This window comes from Punica granatum, chromosome 4 (assembly GCF_007655135.1).
Source record: "Punica granatum isolate Tunisia-2019 chromosome 4, ASM765513v2, whole genome shotgun sequence".
NCBI lineage: Eukaryota > Viridiplantae > Streptophyta > Magnoliopsida > Myrtales > Lythraceae > Punica > Punica granatum.
In genome coordinates, this window is record NC_045130.1 from 4,545,715 (window position 1) to 4,565,679 (window position 19,965).

At 41.8% G+C, this 19,965-nt stretch overlaps 3 protein-coding genes across 6 annotated transcripts; all 3 read right to left on the reverse strand.

The window, feature by feature from the left end:
- Window positions 1–252: 252 nt before the first annotated feature.
- On the reverse strand, window positions 253–4,789 carry LOC116206397 (phosphatidylinositol 4-kinase gamma 5-like). Of its 4 annotated transcripts, none has more exons than XM_031539264.1 (2): window positions 4,256–4,428; window positions 253–2,711 (listed from the first exon to the last, which is right to left on the reverse strand). In XM_031539264.1, exon 2 carries the CDS (start codon window positions 2,424–2,426, stop codon window positions 531–533), a length of 1,896 nt encoding a protein of 631 aa, XP_031395124.1. In that variant the 5' UTR covers window positions 2,427–2,711; window positions 4,256–4,428; the 3' UTR covers window positions 253–530. The 4 variants fall into 4 exon arrangements, 3 of the variants coding, with proteins under 3 accessions (XP_031395124.1, XP_031395126.1, XP_031395125.1); XM_031539266.1 differs by lacking the exon at window positions 4,256–4,428 and adding an exon at window positions 3,607–4,229; XM_031539265.1 differs by lacking the exon at window positions 4,256–4,428 and adding an exon at window positions 3,429–3,451.
- A 5,488-nt stretch (window positions 4,790–10,277) lies between these two features.
- LOC116206242 (rhamnogalacturonan I rhamnosyltransferase 1) lies at window positions 10,278–13,823 on the reverse strand. The gene is made up of 8 exons (XM_031539057.1): window positions 12,807–13,823; window positions 12,471–12,538; window positions 12,294–12,382; window positions 12,044–12,209; window positions 11,654–11,943; window positions 11,367–11,571; window positions 10,980–11,137; window positions 10,278–10,853 (listed from the first exon to the last, which is right to left on the reverse strand). Exons 1-8 carry the CDS (start codon window positions 13,138–13,140, stop codon window positions 10,607–10,609), a joined length of 1,557 nt encoding a protein of 518 aa, XP_031394917.1. The 5' UTR covers window positions 13,141–13,823; the 3' UTR covers window positions 10,278–10,606.
- Window positions 13,824–18,088: 4,265 nt separating this feature from the next.
- LOC116205664 (F-box protein SKIP23-like) lies at window positions 18,089–19,762 on the reverse strand. The gene has a single exon (XM_031538296.1). The coding sequence runs from the start codon at window positions 19,561–19,563 to the stop codon at window positions 18,223–18,225; it is 1,341 nt and encodes a 446-aa protein (XP_031394156.1). The 5' UTR covers window positions 19,564–19,762; the 3' UTR covers window positions 18,089–18,222.
- Between the last annotated feature and the right edge of the window lie 203 nt (window positions 19,763–19,965).

Sequence of the window (19,965 nt, forward strand, 5' to 3'; positions counted from 1 at the left end):
TCCAATCGAATCAACCAAGTTTCCTTTCTTTCATCATAGTTGTCCGTTTTCCGAAATAAGCCTCAATGTAATGATGTATTTTGCATTCTTTAGCAAGGAACCAACATCAGGCAATAGTAATTCCCACAGATATAATTCTTACCGGTCATTGCTGAGGAGATTAATGGGGAGACTAACAGCCGCTAACCAATGCAGTAGCTTCCCAGGTCCAATCTTTATATTCTTACACTTGCAGAGTGCCCAAACAGAGAATGAGCTAAAGAAAGAACACGCATTACGATTCAACTCGTACTGTTAAATTGTCCCCGAGCGTTTTAAACAAGAGCACAATAAACAGATGAGGTATGTATAACAGGAAACCTCACTTAATTTGCATATCTCTACGAATATTTCTTCTTGCTCTCATCTTTTCGTGGTACCAATCTTATTCTTATTCTTATCGACACAGCAAAGACAGAGACAACGGAAAACATAAAACAGTAGTTAAGCCATATGTCTTTCATTACCATCGGGTTTAGGATTAATGTCCTTCAGAATTGGCAGGAGGTCCCGAGCCTCTGCCTCTGCCTCTGACCAACACTCGCAGGTTTACGATTAGAAAAGGCATGATGCAGCAACTTCTGAAAGTTCTCCAGGTACTGAGCCCAGTCCGGTTCGTTCATGTCGCCAAATTTCACGAAACTGGTATTTGCAGAAACCTGCTCATTGACGCTCCTATTTCCAGATGAAGCACCAGATGAATGGCTGCCTTTCTGTGATACTCCGCCAAGCTGCCAACTTTTCTCTTCGAGTTGGGCACCTTTCACCCACTTTGACAGCTTCTGCACAGTGGGTTCCTGGTTTGTACTTTCAGCGAAATCATTTCCCCCTGAATCTCTCTCATCCTTCTCACTCTCAGCTTCCTCTTCTGCCTCATCGACACTCTCCTCTAGCTTGGATAGTGGATTTCGGCCATTTCCGCATTTTGACCTGAACCATGAGTTTCCGCTTGCCAGCTTCTCTACGTGAGCAGTCCAGTCTGAATTATAATCATCCTCAGAGTCCACCTCGAACTGAAACTGCTCATTCTCTTCTGACGCAACCTCCTCACTCACTGCTGTTTCTCTCTTGTCTAATAGCATCCTCGCCTCAATGCATATAAACTCGAGCTCACTTGGCTTCTCATCATGGCCCCGAAACTCTCTACTTATCATCTCACCAATCTCAGCAAGACAGAGCCCAAAGGATGCTGCTTCCTTCAAGAAAATCGTGCAAATGACTAAGACACGAATGCAAGCCTCCCGTATCATGGGAAGCTCCATCCTGAGCATTTCAGAGTCTCGAATGGGGTCGAGATTCTCTATATACCTCAGCTCATCTTCTGAGAAAGGGATTGATGCCTGTGGCCAGTGGATCCACTCAAAATATGGGTCCTCCAAGCTTTCCGGGAGGCAAAGGCCATGGTCGATAGGAACAAGTTCTACCTGTGAAAAGTTCCCAGCCCCATCGGGCTTCCTCACTAGAAGGTTCCCTGCATGTCTGTCTGTGTTCAGAATCCGAATATCTAAAATCCCAATCCTGTGCACATCAGAAACAGGAAAGCTCGATGTCCCATGATCACTAGCATCACAATCATGAGGGATGAACTGCTGCAACGAAGCAATCTTGCTAACCTGTCTACTACTCAGAGGATTCTTGCCCCCTTTCACCCCATCATTGACATTAAAAATCGAGTGAGACACCTTCACAATGGCAGTAAAGGGCACGTTGGCAAAATGGTCAAAGTCAAGGAGGTAGGCTGCGACTTCTCTATAACCAGTCTCCCCAACACGCACTGAACGTTTCAATCCTGGTTGCCCAAGAGCTTTACCGACAAAACCTTTAGGGTTATTGGGAGCATAAGGCTCCTCATCAGTTGGCTTCACAATTGCAGCATTTTCTCCGTGGCAATTCCTAAAATAATATGCACCTCCTAGACCACCATGAACAGGAACCGGATCAATTCCATTCTTCATAGCCTTTACGATTTCTTTGATCAATTGTTTTGACCATGCAGATGGAGTTGGACAACTTAATATTTCGATTGGACCGCTCCGATCCCTCTGCTGAAGATCTTTCCCTGTGGGTGAGAGACACGGAGTGGAAGAGCTTCTGTGCATTAAATTCCGTGCAAGAAGAAGAGGAGAATCATTTCTAACTGTGCTTAAATCATTCTTTAAAATCATATCTCCATACAGCAATGAGCACTCATCAGTTGGAACGTTGAGAGCAAGCTGCAATCTCCTTTTCACAGTGTGAGCATTGTCACTCCTTTCCAACTCTATACCCATAACACAGCCAGTTTCAGTTTGCACAAAAACTCGCCTTCTAGCAGAGGGCTTGCTGTCCATTCCATTACTCCCACGATACTCACCATTCAGAGGCCCTCTAAAGGCAGCAGCTGCCATCTTGTTATTTACAGATATGTCCAGATCAGGGAACGTGGAAGGGTGAGGAGAAGTGGCAGATCACTTCACTGGCAGCAGAGAAGGCGACAGCGGAGAGCTTATCTCTCAAGCAGACGCCTAACTCAAATAACTGGAGTTCAGAGATGTTTGCACAGAAGTAAACCATATCAACTCTTTTAAGAGTTAATCCGAGTCTGCATATCTTACATCTGAGCAGATACGGCAGTGAAGCAGATGAAATATCAAAGATAAGTGGCTACATTGGAAAGCTTCCTCTGATGCACACTATAAGAAAAGAAGAAACTTTAATTAGCAAGCAAAATAAAGAATTTGAATTCAGGCCCTAAAATAAAAATTTTTATTGCCATTTCAGTGGAAAAGATAAGATTCCTCAAAAGTTAACCGAAAATTTGCTGTGTTAGCTGTCACTGATCTATAAGGGATCAAAATCAATTTAATGCCTTCACAATTTATGGATGAAAGCCACTCTTGCAGTTATTCTCATTACATCAAATCTTCCAAAAGCTTCAAAGAAGTGGGGTGGATTGCATAATCCAGTAGTTCTCCATCACTCTTTATCTACTTAATCCCGAAAAAATTTCTTATATCAACTCAAAGTACAAGAGCACCCATAGGGGGTCTAAGAAGGTTCAAATTTGATATTTGATATCTATAGTACCTTTCGCCAAAGGTTCCCAGCCTCTGCTCTTTGATTACTATCATCACCTAAAACTAGGCTTCTTCAGGACAAAGCTCAGATTCAGTAATGGAAAAAAAGGACTAAGACACCGAGACAAATAAAGACATTTGGTTTCTGTTAGCAAGGTATAAAGTTCTTGCCTTGAATTAGCCCAAAGTAAGATAATCAGAAGCAGATCTCAATTCAAGGGTAAATCAAAGGATTCCTGTGAGTGAACCACTAAAGCCTCTGGCCTTCCCTAATGCTCTTTTCTTGAGAAGATCAGCTACTTATGAAAACATCGAAGGAAAAAAAAAAAGTACCCAAATTCCAGAGTCATGAGAGATCAATCTTATCTGAAGTCGCTCATATGACCTGAATCGGCATGATCAGGGGATAAAATAAATTAGTTTTCTAGGCAAAAGGCAAAAGGGTATAACTTGAGTAGATGGCGAAGTATAGCGAAGTACATCAGGAATAAAATATTGTTCTTTTACTTACTGGATCACATCACTAGAAATGGCAGACCAGAAAGGGGAAAAGGCGGACACCACCTCACCACAAAGAAAGGACAGAACAGATCATAGTTGAAAATGGTCAAATCTCGGCACACAGAATAAGATCAATGGCGCCGAACTTCATATGATTTTCAACAACTGATGATAAACCGAATCGAAGGTCAAAATCAGTGTAATCCGCCATCTCAATCAGAAACCTCCCGCTGAAACTTGCAGCTGCAAGCACGGATTCGGTTCTAGGAATTCTCAGACATCAACACCAATAAACAAAGCCGCAGAGACTTGGTGCTTCGCTCGAAGATGAGAAATCGACAAAATTTAGTTCCCAGAGGATAGATTTTCGTCACAATAGAAAGTGAAACTGTGGTGGATATGGAACGAACTGACAGGAAATGAAATCTGAGGTATCAGAGGTCACTCATGAAAGGCGAAAACGACGGATGGGATGGGGTGACGGCGAATTCTGGAGGCCACAGAAACGAAATCAGCACGAAAGCCGCGAGAAACGCCGAGTTTCACCGCTTTTCGGAGATTTTCAGCATCCAAACATAAGAGCAGAGGATCGTTTCGATGATCAGAGAGCGAGCAAGCAAGCAGGCACCAATGGCGGGGGGAGCAGAATCAGGACTCACCGGAGACTTCAGGGAGATCGGAGATCGGCGGACGCCGCCATGGAGGGGCGGGATTCGCCGGAGGGGAGGGCCGAGATCGGACGGTGGGGCGAGTGGGGAGGGAGAGTATAGGGAGCCGAGACGCTCTTGATGAGTGTCAGTCGTCACACACTCCCTCGCCTTACTCGCGCTCTTTGGGGGGTATTTAGAGGAAAGAGAGGAAGCAGCAGTTGACGGTTCCGTTAAACTCCATTTCAAAAAAGATGACGGAGATTTGGGGGGTTTTAACGACTTTCTTCATTGCCGGGAAAGAGAGGGAATCATCCTCTGGACCGATCCCACCGTAAGCCCAATTCCGCAGGCTATAGGCTTCCCTGGGCCCATTTCTACAGATCATCCACTGCAATGATATGGCACGTAATATATAGCCGGGGTGAGATCCGTATGACCTCGCCGGAGCTCCGTTCGGCCTCTGATGGCCCACCAAAGATATGGCGCAATGACAGTGGCAGCGAAAGTTCGAGAATGACTTACAGAAACTAATATATTAGTAATTTTTCGTGAACATCATTTTAGGTGGCTTCTTAACTTGAACAATAAAACTATTTATGTTAATTGTCGCTCGTAATAGTTTGTGCCATGAACAAAATTCAATGGGCTATGATCGATTCCATATGCTGGGAAGTGACCTCGAAACGCAGGTGGAATGCTTCTCGAATAATTAGCCACATTTTTAATGTGCAGGAGTTGTTGACGTAATTGAAATGTAAGCAGTGTCCTGTCGGCTTAATATATACCTTGCTGATGAAGTATGAGGAACTGACTAGACCGTCTTAGCATGTTGACTTGCTTTTTGACATTTCCATGGAGGAAAAGGGAGAACAGAGAGATGTTTCGGAGAAACCGAGGGAAACGAAACCGCCATGGCTGCCTTCCTTGATCATCAAGAAATTCTGCTCTATATATAAATATGCATATATAATCTTATTATTAGCAATTCAGACCAAATCAAACTCAGAACAAATCAGCCAACAAAATTCTGCAATATTCTAGTCCTTCAGCCAAACAGCCCCTAAATTTTGCTGCAGCTAGAAAAGCACCATGGCCGTTGCTCCTAGTAAGAGCATCAACTGGTTCTCCACCTTCTTTTCTTGCTTCTTTGTCCCCTTTGAAATTAGCGGCGATAGGGCCGGAAAGAAGCGGACCTCGACTGCCGCAGCAAAGCCCACTTCTGGGCCTGAAGCGGCAATCGTGGCTGCTGCAAAGCACTTCTCGGCCCCTCACAAAGTGCGGTCGGGCTAGCAGATTTTTTAGTTCACATTTATTGGCTCACTCTGCGAGCAGATGTACAGAAAAGATCCGTCCTGCTGCGTGAGCTTGGCCTTTCTAAACCTCGTGGATTGCAGTTGTTGATTATTCTAAGACCCGAAAATGGGAAGTGCTGCAGTCAACTAAGTGCAGTTGATGCAGTTCCAAAGAGAGTTATTTGTCTCCACGTGAAAGCTACAAATGGATTTAATAGGAATTCTCTCTTGGGATACAATAAGTTTGTGAATTTTTTGGTTAACAAACTCGGAAAATTCCCTTCTCTCTCACTCGGTTTTTTCAAGAATTGTTTCGAAAGGTTCGATAATGAATTATGGTACCAAAAGCTCTTATTTATCTATATGCAATGAGTATTGACCGAAGAGGTGTTTCTCTTCGTGACAGACCTATTGTGTGGGACACGTCCATAGGAGTTACCCCTTCAATTATTGTGCATTTTGGACAAAATTCAGAAAATAAACGCCAGCATAGTCGACTACATGCAGCAAGTCCTGTTTCTACGTCCTCTGCATTTGAGTGCTCGCATTATTACAGTTGACTGCCCATGGCTTTGTCCCTTGTAACCGAAACCTCGATTAACAGAATTTTGTGCAGCCTTAGGTGTGGAGCTCAACCAGGTCAATGAACAACTTGTGCATGGGCCATGGTTGCTTCTATCTGCTGAGAAGCGACCTCGAAATGCGGTAGCACTCCCCTCAGATAATTTAGCAACATTTTTTGTTGCTGACAGGATTGAAATATGTCTGCTAGCGTTTTGCTTGTTGAGAAAAGTCTATAGAACTGTTTTAGTCAAATGACTTGCTTTTTGACATTTCCATGGAAATGAGGAGAGAGATGTTTCGGAGAAACCGAGAAAACGAGACCGGGGTTTCCTTGATTATCAAGAAATTCAGCTCTCTCTCTCTCTCTCTCTATAAATATATATATGTGTGTATATATATATATATATATATATGTTTAGGCAGACCATTTCATCATTAGCAATTCAGCAAGAAAGACCAAATTGAACTTCCGAACTTCTGCAACACACACACTAGTCTTTCAGCCAAACAGCCCTTAATTTCCTGCAGCTAGAAAACACCATGGCGGTTGGTCTTAGTAAGAGCATCAACTGGTTCTCCACCTTCTTTTCTTGCTTCTTTGTCTCCTTTGAAAGTAGTGGCGATAGAGCCGGAAAGAAGCGATCATCGACTGCCACGCGGAAGCCCACCACTGGGCCAGAAGCGGCCATTGTGGCTGCTGCTACGCACTTCTCGTCCCCTCACAAAATGCGGTTCTGCTAGCAGATTTTGTGTTCACATTTATTGGCTACTTCTGCAAGCAGATGTTCGGAAAAAAAAAAAAAAAAAAAAACCTCCCGCATGAACTTGGCATTTCTAAAGCTTGTGGATTACAGTTGTAGTTATCGTGAGACCCAGAATTAGGTCGTATTATGGTCGATAATATAAAGTGTAATCGATGTAGTTCTGTTGGACCGGGTCAAAAGGGGATCGATGTATCCTAAAAGAAGAGATTCCAAGGATGATGACTTATGAGCTCTCACGAGAACATCCCAGTGTCTGTGTCAGGTCATATAACGAGGCGAGACCTTTCTGTCATGGGACCGGAGCGTGACAGTAACTGAATAAGTCCACCATAATATTACTCGTGCATCTCTCATTCTTCACAACAGAACACAATTATAGGTTTGATGTGAACGTATTTGGATGTAAAGAGATCATGTAGTTTTTTTTTTTAAGAAAACTCGGTAATATAGGTAATGTATGTTGTACTGAAATACTGATTGGTTGCTATTCATATAAAATGATCTTGTTACGCGGTACGGGAATTAGGCCGATTTGACTGAGAAGAGTTACTTCTTGTTGCATAGCACTGGTACTTGGTACTCCAACGAAAAATGGTTTAAGAAATTCTCTAGTTTCAGAAACCAAAATTTCCATGTCAAGGATGAGAAGCATGATCGAATCTTCTTTGACCATTCAAAGATAATTTCTTTTCCTGTATATTCACGAGTGCGCAGAAGAATCCTACCTTTGGCAGTTGACACACATAAAAGCCAATGGAAAAGTCAAGTGACTAAAACAGCACTCAATCGTGTTCACCTCTGTCCAGGACAGAACCAAGATTTTTATTCAGGGAACAAATTTACGCTTTTAGGATAAAATTTAAAATTTTCAAAATTCAGGGGGACAAAGTACTAATTTTACGTTAAAAAACACATACTTTTGAGGTAAAATTTAAAAATTTCAAAGTTCAGGGGGGTAATTGCTCCCCTTACTCCTTCATTGGCTCCGCCCCTGCCTCTGTCCTTCGATGATTCAATCCCTATAGAACATTCTTGTGCTTCAGTGAAGATGTACGGTCGACCGGCAAGATGGCTGGATGGTAATCCGAGCAGAAATTGGTCGATCGACCTCGTTACCATGCTCCTTGGCCTCCTCCATAGCGATGATATAGCCAAGAAGCACTCAAAAGAATTCAACAAAAGAAGCACTTTAAAAGAAACTGCTTCCGCAACTCGTCTCCATTTTGGTTCACATTTTTCCAAACGCGTGAATAAGCAGCATAATGTACCTCTGGTTATAAAAACATGACGTAATTCCATTACCTAAAATACTATGGAAAAAGGGAAGTATTGCGACTGGAAAATATGATATGGAAGTCGAATTTCTTCTGGTGTTTCGCAAAGCCATTGAAGTGCTTGAACATCAAAAGAAGGATTAGACTTCATAATCTCTGATGTTGACATGGGATGCCTAAACAGAACATTGGGATTTTGGCAGAGTTTACTGGGCAAGGAAGTCCGTACTCGGAATTCAAAAATGGGCTGCGATATGTGGGCCCATTAAGAGAGTTGGGCTCAAAAGAATATATTCTTCGTTTCTTGCGTAATATTGGTGGCATGAAGCCCATATAGAAAAGGAAGAAAAAAAAAATCACTACACAAAATCGCGATATGGAAGTCCCAAAGATATTGCCCGAGAGAATGCGCGGATGTCTTTTGGTGATCAATAGGAAATGTGAAGCCCCGAGGAGAAGTTCAGGAGACTTCCAAGCCAATCAGTTGGAATACGTGTTCTTTTCTCTTAATACAAGATTATATTCTCTTGCGCGATGATAAAAATAGTCATTAATTTCTTTGACAATTTCAATTAGTAGTTGTTTAGAATGAAAGTTCTATAAGACTCATTCATGGCAGATAAGGACAAGAAGTAAAATTAATCCAACTAATTACTCCCAGCGCTGATAGTGGAATTGACTATGACATGCGATGGACTTGATCCATGAGAGTTAGTGGGAGGAAAGAAATTGAATTCTCCTGTGCCTCTCAACTTCCCCCCCGTGGTCTTTGGGTTAATGGACTCTCATTAGCCATTTGAAACTTTCACCCACCGAACTTTCTTGACTCATTGATTTTCACGATACGTAAGAACGCGTTGATAGGAACAAGAGAGCTAAGGACCGCTGCAGATTGAGCGTAGGACACCTAAGACGTAATACAAGAGATTAGGTAGTAACGCGATATACGTGCAGACACTGATAGGGCCATTGAAACCACGTGCATTACACGCTACGCAAGCTCGGTTCCGACATCACATTGAAGTCTCAAAATTGCATCTTCATGGCCTCGAATCTTTTAATCAGTCTCATAATTGTTAGAAGTTTCGTATATTATTAAAAATTCGGATGACTCCGTCAAAAATCACAGAACTTCTTTAACATAAAATACTGTTACGTTTGAAATAGTGAAATCGTTGAATAACAGATTTATAATTAGAGGATGACAAATTGTTTAGAAAAGCACTACGAGCGGTCGCACTTAATGCCAAAAGGAAGGCATTTAGTGGGAACATCAACTTCTTGGATCACCCAAAACAGGCAACAATATTTTTCTTGGATCGGTTGATGGATAAGTCACAAGTCCTCTTCTTGGATCACTCACCACTCCACTACGACTGGCCACTCTTCCATCTATTTGCAGCCCCAACTCAACCAATTTTGCCCATTTTTTAATCAATCTCTCCCTTGACAAATAGAACATATGCTAATGAAATTATTTTTTTGTATTTATGCTTGGATAGTGGGCAATGACTCTTTGATGCCATCATTGGGAACCAAGAAAATTAATGAGCGTGCCCGCAAAATAATTTGACTCGTGGACGTATACGAAGCACCGGAGTATCTTCATCCACGATTTGCATACATAGAGATTGACAACTTCCAACCGATAGTCAAAGGCTACGGTGATATATTAAATTTACCTTGGAAAACCATTGCAATTCGGTGTAAGAATGAGACGTAGTGCCATTCTACTAGTCAAGGGGCAACCCTAATGACCAGGCTCAAGCTGCACGTCCTATTGCAAATTCCGCTACTCGGAATGAATGCTTGGGTTAAAATATTCAGGAATCACTCTTGATCTTGCTTTGCACTTGCAATGCCTAACATAAAATTCGCAACCATTCAAAACCATCACGGTTTTCGGGTCAGTACTTCCACTATTAAAAATATGATATCGCCTGCTTGTGTTCTAAGTTGAACATAAAAGGGGTGAGGAGGAGGAAAAACGAATAACGGGAAACTCTGCTTCATGTGGTCGACATGAACTTCCCAAGAGTCTTGCTGCTGCTGTGAGCTTCGAAGTAGTTAAACATGTTCATCATCTACTCTACCTTTTAAAACTCATGCATTATGCGGGGGAGAGAGATTGCGAATGTGATGGATCAAGAATCAGATATTGCGTTTGAATCTTCTCGGTTAAGCACTTTGCGGTTTTATGACGAGAATTAAATCCTGCGAGTGGCTCAAAACGTAAAATCCTACCCCTGTTCTTCTTATCCCATGTCGTGTTGAATGCAGTTATTCTGAAAGCATAAAGAATCTTCCCATAGTCTCACGATTTTTCTGTATGAACTTCATCGATTCCTCGTGAGAGGACCCGAAATGCCCTGAATTTGGAATTCCAATTTCTGTGGGAGGAACGCTCTGGACTCCAGAAGAAGTTTCCGTATATGACTGCCTGTTGTTAGAGTGGATGACGAGCGATTATACACTTCTTACTTGTTCATCTAAGAGTTGCAAACACTCGTACGGGTTGGAATAGAAGTAATCTTCCTCTTTCGGTCGGTCTGGGATCACAACTCGTTCCCTCGGGCTGCCCATGCGAAGGACATGGGCCTCCTTCACTGCGGAGGAGAACTCATCCCAGCTCAGCAAACCATTTGTGTAGCGATCGATCAAATTCACAAGAAGCTTCCTATCCAAGGAGATCGTCTTTTTAAAGCCTAAAAACCTGGACATATTTGAAACAAAACAGAATCAGTTGTCTGACAGGTCTCGAGTAGTCAATTAATTAAGACCACCGCTTTCAGAAACAGGTACATGATCGTCAAAATTTATAAGAAGTCATAACAATCACCTGCGATGGCCTTCAACAACTTTAGCCATGTTTCCGTCATACGTGGGAACAAATACATCACTCTCGAGAGAGACCAAGTAATCAAGAGCGGCCATTTGAGATGAGTGGTTCTGGAAAAACTTCAGCTCTTCAGGTTTCAGGAGGGTCTCTTTCCTTACCTGCGCATTCGATCACAATGAATATTGATTATGAGAGGTAAACAAATTGTAGAGGATTGATAGTTTTCGTTTCTTGGGTCACAAGCTCATCTTAACTAGACAAACATGAGATTTAAACTCATACGAGCCAACTGAAATACGTGAATAAGTTTTACTTAGTATAATGTAGATTCTAAATATTTGCACGAGTTGCTATACTTATCTCAAACAAAAAATTTCTTGTACTCACCAGATTTGGAAAAGCGGCAGACAGGTTCGCCATCCTTCTCTGTCCCCCGTAAATTTCTCCAGCAGCAATGTAAATCTGAACATTGGGATCAATGCCCAATGCAGTCAATACGAGAGCTGTTTCTTCCGGTGTTAATGGGCATAATCCTTCCTTTCTTCTCATTTGGGAATCTATAACTTTCTCCTTCCACCAGGGATAAGCATATCTATAAACAAATGATAGGAATCAAATGTTTAACAAAATTATGAGGTCAACGAGGTGCAATAATCAGATGAGAGATTCTACACCTTAATCTAGTCAGTTCATCAGCCTCTGCAATGTTGCAGCCATGAGAGCAGCCCGAAAAAGCCAACATGTCCATCTCGTAACGAAGATGGAGGACAAGAAAAGGCCCATTTTCCCTCAGAATTCTGACAACTTTCCTGCCCAGTTCCTCGATCCTGGGCGTAAACCTTAAGGAATTAAAGTTCACTCGGCATCGTAACTTCTGAATTTCAATTGGCAGTCCATTGTTAGCGAGGCGGGCATCTGTTCTGTTCAGGTGAACAACTTTGTGCTTTTGCACCAGAGGAAGAATCTGTAGGCAGATGGAAGTGGAGATTTTAAGCAGGTTAGCGAGAAGAGAAGGCTTTAGGAAGAAATACGTTATCAGACATTTGTTTCAATAGGGAGAGCACCTGATGAAGATAATAAGAAATGTTGGACCAGCTAACAGGTGCCAGTGAGTGGAAAGCTCCGAGTTCGAATCTTTTCCGCAGCCTAGGAGGAAGCTCTCTCAGCACACGGACCTCGTCCCTCAGAGATGTGATGAAATGATTAACATCGAATATGTCATCGAAGTCACTGTTTCGTCACAATCACTCAGAACAGTAAGCAGGGAAAGAAAAGAAAGTGATACAAAAAGGCTGATGAATTCTACTAAATCACCTTGGATCAGCCCAGAAGGAGGTCTTATCTAGCTCGGGGACAATAAGAGTGACATTCAAGTATCTCGCAATAGCGACCATGTCACAAATCTGCAAGGAAGTATCAAAACAGGAAACTGAGATTAAGATGAACTCCATGAAAGACCGATCCTGAGCACTAAGGTATAACAATACTCACCGCAGCTCGCATTTGGTTTAGCCCGCCATTGCACGAAACCATTAGATACCCATTATTTCTATACACTCCTACAAGAAACGGAGCATGATTAAGAACAAATGCACGAACGATTTACGATGCAAACAACTAAAGCTAATCACCAAAAAGCACAAGATTAAGAACTAACGTGACAAAACAACCGTCCGAACAACTGATATTGAAATTAGCTGTGAGTCGCTGCCCACAAACTAATTTAGTAGCAAGTTCGAGAAATTCTGAATTTCGGTGAACAAATCTATATAATGAAACAAGGCATTCAGTTGCCCGTATTTGAAACGGATGGCAGACTTCACTTACTCTTTGGTGGAAGGAGCACTTTGGTTGCCTGAGCAGATGATTCCTGCACTAAATTGGATAATTCTCTTCCTGCCTCGGGCTGATTGAAACAAGAAGGCCAGCCCTTCAGCAACCGCGGCCCCCAAGTCTCCCCTAAAGCCACCAACTGGAAAACACAAGTCCAAATCAACGCCGCCGTGATCGCCCGAACAATCCACATCTTAGTCCGGGATTTCGAAGCCACGCTGTTCTTAAAGTTCCGAACTTTACCTTCGGCTAGGACCACCAGCCCCATTCTGCTGAATCTGCCGTGCCTACAACTGCACTGCTTATCAGATTCCTCTAATTTACACATTCTCAGCGCATTATCCGAGTCTACACACTCCCCTTTCTGGTAAACCTTAAATATTCCCCAGAATAAAAGATATCGCAAGAATCTGAACCTATATATTATTTCCCAACAACCATCAGAATATTTCTTTATTTAAATAACAAAAAAAAATCGGCCCTTTACTTATTAAATAAAGTACTAAAGACGCCTAGAATCTCTCAAACATCCCTCGATCTTCATAAACTTGAGAGTAATCAAGCAACCCGGAATCGCAGCCTTGAGCACAAAGTGACTTTTTTGTCACTTCACCAATGGTAGAGCTTCACAAGGCGAACAGAGCCGAGCTGAACCGCAGCCCATAAACGGAACTTTCCGCCGGAAAGTTCAGGAACCCATCCAGCATTCTCGATTCAAGAAATTCCCAGAAAGAGATCCGATCAAAATTTGCATGAACACTCGATCAGACAAAGAATGCTGACTCTGTACTGCAGCAGCGAAGCTCAAGTGGGGTCGGCAGAGAGGCAAATGATGGAATATGAGCAGTGTTGCTGATTTCTCGGCGAGGGTCGCCGGCCAGATCCCGGCGGGAGGTGCCGGATAAGGTGGTTGGTGGCAAGAGAGAGAAGCAGAGGGAGTGTGTTTGAGGTGGTCTTAATGGCAGAGGGGGCAGAGTGAATTACATGTAAACAAGGAAAAGCCTGCAATTGAGGCGCAAGAGATGAAGCATTTATAGTTTTTTTTTTTTTTGGAAAAACTATCAATTTGGTTATGGCAATATGATATTGCCATCAATTTGTTCCTTCAAACACTTTTACCTTTAATATGAAATTCTTTTTAGATCTTACCTTAAATGACATAACGAAAAATGATCAATAATAATTCTTTAATGAAGAATAATTATAACAATTATCCGAGTGATTAGCACCGAGTCTTTAGTTTCATGCATTTTGATTAGTATTTTCTCACGTCATGATAAGATCGTATCACCCAATTACTTCTCTTCAAAGACCATATTGTCATCAATTTTGTCTTTCAAAAAGTTTTGCCATCAATATGGTCCTTCAAAGATAATATTGCCATCAATTTAATCATCCGTTAAAAAACTATTAGAATTGCTTAATTTCGGCAAACAATTTGTATAAAAAATTTAAAATACAAATAAAAGATGTTTTTTTCTAAACAGAAGAAAAAATTGCACTCTCAGTTTCTCTCGCACTCTCTTTGTAACAATTAGTCTGTATATGTTCATGTTGTATATATTCATGTTGGAAATGTACGTGTCTGATTAGTTTCTTTGCTCTTCTTAAAATGGGAAAAATGAAGATGAATGGAGGTGGAGGTGGAGATGGAGACGATCAGCGGTTAACAGAATCACAAGGCATGGGTTGGAGTGAGAAATACTACCGATTTTTTATTTCAACAGGCATATTTTCTCTTTTTTTTATGAAAATTATTTGACGGAGTCAAGCAATACTAACGGTGTTTTACGAAGGATTAATTTGATGAACGAAATGATCTTTGAAGGACCATATTGATGACAAAAATCTTTAAATAACCAATTTGATGACAAAAAACTTTGAATGACAAAATCGATGACAATATGTCGTCAAAGGACTATATTGATGGCAAAAATCTTTGAAAGATTAAATCGATGACTGAATATTTTTGAAAGACCATATTGACGGTAAAAATCTTTAAATGACTAAATTAATAATAATATGATCTTTGAATGGTCATATTGATAGTTTTCTCTTTTTTTAAGTTTATTATTAGTTTATATAAAGATCGAATATGTGATTTATCTCCAAACCAGAAATAAAAAATATACATATATGCACACACGCATATATATATATACGGAAAACGTATGACTCTGACAGCTTAAGAACAATGCCAATTTCGACCGTTTGTTGGTGCTGTTTTGTCATATACTACCGTTCTGTTCCTATCCAACAATAAAATCAAAATTTTCTTTTTCCCCCTTTTGTATGCAAAAACATCGCATCAGAAATTCTCTGCATAATCTTGCCCAGATTCTTTACATTTCGACTCCAAGATACTCTAACCGATATCGGCAGATATGATCAGAAAATTAAGGTGACGGATGAATCCACCCTGATTCCCAAGTACCTATGGGCATTACCTATCGATAAGAACATGAAACTTGAGATCTCGTTCGTCGGGTTTTGGTTTCCATGCTTGTGTTTTGATGGAGATAGTTAACATAAGATATTATGGTGTGAGCCATCATCATAAGATCCCACGAAGATGATGAATCCTAAGAACAGAGCTTAGCTACAAGTAGTAGCCGACAGTGCCCTCCTCGGAGATTTGTTCTGCTGTGCAATTCAGATTGGTCGATTTCTAAAAGTAGATTAAAAGAGCATGTCAACATAGGCATAGTGATAAGAGATTATTGAGGATTACAGTTATTGCCAATATCAATGCAACTGGTCTTGTTGCATTGCGCATTTGGGAACATTAGGACTTCGCGGAATGATCGGAGTTCTATTCCCTTTCATCGAACATTAGGCTATTTCATGGAGTCTAATGTATATCAATCCCAGGATTTGTCTTTCTAGACGATGCTGTCAAAGTACTCGAGTAATACGAAAGCAAGTCAGAGGGTTAATACTAAACTCTTTATGGTTATGATTGTTTTTTATGGTAGAGAGAAAACTACAAACATTCTATGAAAGAGTGATGTAGACCCAAAGTAAGTACCGTTGAACAACTACGATTGGGTATGTCGAATGCATATCGAGTTTGAAACGCGGAATTAAATTACGTTGATCGTTGCGCGGATGGAGGTAAAAATTGAAGGGGCACCACTGCTGCAAGTTATCTGGAGTTTCCCCGATGAGGACAAGGGCCTCGTGATGATATGTTTGTCAACTACTGATTCAGGATGGGTTGGCAGGACGATTGGCTATAAGGCTTTTCGAATTTAACATGTGACTTTTTGCTTTTCATTTCTCATGACCTTTGCAGCATCTCCAGCATCTCAATGTTTCTGTCTTTTTTCTTTTTTTTTTTTCAATCTTTTTATAATTCAAAAATGTATTCTAAAATGATAATCGATAAGTTTTAGCGTACATGGCTGCATGCCAAATTACGTGTCCAGATCAAACTTCGATGTCCTCCGTTTCATTCATATTTTCCGGACCTTTTTACCTAAGCGGCGGACGTCTGCCCGGTAAATTGGTGCACTACAAAGCGCGATGACCTAACAATATTCAAATTAAAATTTGCCCGAGTAACGGTATCGATTCAAAAGAACCAGCACAGCCAGGACGAAGAGAGACGGGCTGATGGGCCTGTTCGACATTTTTGTTTTGGGGGGGGTTGGGGTGGGAGCGTCGGAATGGGCCAAGAAAATTCCAAAGCAATGGACAGAGCTTGCATGGCCCACCATACGGATAGGGCTCACAGTCCCACTATCGCAATCGTAAATTTTCTACATTTACTATATACAAATCCGAAATATATATATATATATATATATATTGTTTAAGGGAAAGATGTGCTGGATTGCCGGAACCAACCAATGCTCATTGAATTGTCTTCAACACAAGGATCGACGTGATCCTCCAGAATGCAAACGCCTTATCAGTGAACGAAAGCGAGATACACTCGTGGCACCAACACGGGCGCGACTTCTGGGTTTTGGGGTACGGGGAGGGCAAGTTCACTGGCAAGAACGCCAAGGGATTCAATCTGAAGAATCCCCAATTGAGGAACACAACTGTGGTGTTTCTGTACGGGTGGACAGCGCTAAGATTCGTAGCTGATAACCCGGGAGTTTGGTCCTTCCACTGCCGCATCGAGCTGAACCTTCACATGGGAATGGCAGTGGTTTTCGCAGAGGGAGTGGAGCTCCTTAGCAAGGTCCCCGTCAAGGCCCTCACTTGCAGACTTACTGCCAAGATGGTCCTCAATGGTACCTAGAGTAATTGATCACCGGCACAAAAGAAAAGCCGGTTCTGTGACTGAGAATACATATTAGATAAAGTTCTCATACAACCTAAGCATTTAAAGAAATCGATCGATGCGTCTGCGTCCATGTATATGCTTTCGACTGATAGCCTTAATGGATTTGCATGGGGAGAGATCAAATGGTCCTGTGGTGCTATAGAATTTCCCGAAGCCAATATGATTTTCTGAGAAATTAGTGTGATAGTAATTGGACATGTTCATGAATCGATTTGGTGTGGATAATGGGTCAGAACAGGCCCAAATATGAGCCCACTGAAGCTTTTACCCGGTCCAGTCACCGAAAAAATGGAGTTTGACGTGGGCTCTTAATGGGTCCAAACCCAGTACGCTTTGACACTGTACAATTCCGTCTCGTCTGAGACAAACATGGGATATGAGTTTCGGCTCGTAAAACTGAAACGACAAAGGACTCAAAGGCTTGGCATGGCTGATGGCTCAACTCATTTTTATCGGGAGTTGAGATCATCGGAAATGACTTCAGGCGAGTTCGTATGACGTGAAAGGGTCGATTCCAAAATAAGACTAGTTTCTTACGCAGAGCTTGCTTCAAAAGTATATCAAAACTGTGCAGTATTAAATTGAATATCATTTACTAGATAAGTTACGACTTCATCGCCCTGAAATGATCTTTTAGATATATTCATCGTCGAAGTCGAAACCGGCATGGAGCAATTATTTGCAAGGATAAGTACACGGTCCCCACACAGCTCGGTCGGATCAGTGCCTACAATAATACATAACTCTCGACACACATATATATATATCGAGGTCGCCGGCGACGTCGTGTTCCGCTTGTATGAAATAGTTTTTATGTGAAGTAGCTTCTCTTACTCGCCGGATATATCCTAAGTGACATGTTAGAAGAATTGAAGAAGAAGATCGATTATCGTCCTTAATAATCTCATTAACATGTATTGTAGGTTATGTTTTTTCGTTAGATTTATCTACCGTAGCGACAATAATTGACAGTCAAAATCGAAAAGTGCTTCCAATAACAAATACGGTGGAAGATCAAAGAACATTCAAGATTAATCCAAATGCGAGGAGCCTATTAAACTAACTAAGACGTAACTAGATCCTATAATAAATCCAGAGAAAAATTGATGAACTTTAATCAGAAAGTGAGAGCATATTAACCGGGTTGCCTTGCGGAACGATCCAAATCGGCGGTGGCAACTCCCATTGCTTGGGAGTTGGGACATAGAGTGGTCTGGTGCATTGATCTTCGAGGCTGAAGACTCCGATGTCGATTGCCCCAAGAGGTTGATAAGCCGCTTCCATCCAATCATCCATGTAGTAGATACAGTTAGGCCTGCACCCCGGAAAATCAGAAGCCAAGATCGAGCATGAATGATTATGACCAAGGAATAGAGCTCGACCGTCGAGTTGATCCGACTCAACCAGCTCTATGTTCCCCTCTATGCTCTTCATCTGGTAGACTTTGAACGATGATGTCAGGTGGTGAATATCTGAGATATACGCGTACAGCTTGCCGTCGATTTCGAAGTATCCTGTGGCTCTGTCGTTGCTGCTGTCCTGGTCATGGTCATCCTCATCAGTGCTGTCATGGTGGTTGTCGGCATCATCATCGCTGCTGCCTAGGTCATCATCATCATCTCCGATGTAGTCACTCTGCACATAGAACCTGTCGATCCACATCAGGGAATCCCCACAATCCACGATGTAGGACTGTTCTACGCGCCCCTTCAGGCGCTTTATGCATCCCAGTCTTATTATGCCTTCTCCGTCGGATACAATGGATACCAACACTTTTTGGACACCCCATTTGCTACCCAGGGCGAGACGATGTCCTCGAGAGTAGATTATATCTTCGAAATAGTACTCTTCATAATTTTCTTGTTTCGGATAAACCCAAGAGTTTTCTCCAGATTGAAATAGAGCGAGGCTTGCATCGCAAAACCCATAAAGGGCAAGGACCTCATAGTCATTGGGAGCCAAAGATGGATCCTTTGACAGCACCACCTTCCGGATCTCGTACTCGTGGTTGTAGTAGCTTTCCCCTATCTCCTCTGCGGTCGGGACTCGGGTGACGGGAGGGAGGTGGATAGTTTCTTGGGAGAAAGGATTAAAGAGTGTCAAGGCCAAGTCCTCCTCCGCGAATATCAACCATCCGTGTGAAGAGCCGCAACATCTCTTGCTGTAAGGTATGTGTAAACGAGAGCCGAGGACCCTGTTCCCGTCCACACAATACAGTCCACGATGCGTAGTGCTGTTGTCATCGGTTGGCACCAACAGCATAGGGAGTTGGGTTGGAGCTGGCTTGAGCCACCTCGTGCTGTGGTCCTGAGCGATCGAAAGCCACGGCTTGCATACAGAAGCAGTCCGAATGCGATCGGAGATGTCCACCAGTTTGTCCAGTACCAAGCCGAAGACATCTTTCGGCAGCAAAGTCCAGTCGGGGGATGGTCCAGACGACGGTGTGATAGCCATAGTTAGAGAAGAAGATATGAGACTTGATGACTGAGAGTATGTCCATGTCCATATATATATATATATATATATATATATACACACACTCCAATCCGTTGAACAAAATATCCGGCCTTTTCCGAAAATATATCTATATATCTATATTTAATAATTTATATATTTTAATAAATTATATATATGGAAGTAAGAACATGATTTTGGGAGGTGGTAACATAGAGATGTAGATTTCTAGGATCGATTGTTATTTTCTAGATTTTGAGCTTCTTTTAAATTGAATTTTAAATTTTAAACACATGTAGATAGAGATAGAGATAGAGATAGATAATGATTTATTTTTATATAAATATGATGTGTTATATATTTGTTCTTCGAAAAACAAATGAGATTATTTTTATAGATAAA

Excerpts from the sequence above, each read along its gene's own strand:
- LOC116206397 (XM_031539264.1), bottom strand. The coding sequence starts at position 2,426 with ATGGCAGCTGCTGCCTTTAGAGGGCCTCTGAATGGTGAGTATCGTGGG.
- LOC116206242 (XM_031539057.1), bottom strand. The coding sequence starts at position 13,140 with ATGTGTAAATTAGAGGAATCTGATAAGCAGTGCAGTTGTAGGCACGGC. Across the intron at positions 11,944-12,043 it reads TTTCTTATTATCTTCATCAG|ATTCTTCCTCTGGTGCAAAA; the intron begins GTGCTCTCCCTA and ends ATCTGCCTACAG. Across the intron at positions 10,854-10,979 it reads GTTGTTGAAGGCCATCGCAG|GTTTTTAGGCTTTAAAAAGA; the intron begins GTGATTGTTATG and ends AAATATGTCCAG.
- LOC116205664 (XM_031538296.1), bottom strand. The coding sequence starts at position 19,563 with ATGGCTATCACACCGTCGTCTGGACCATCCCCCGACTGGACTTTGCTG.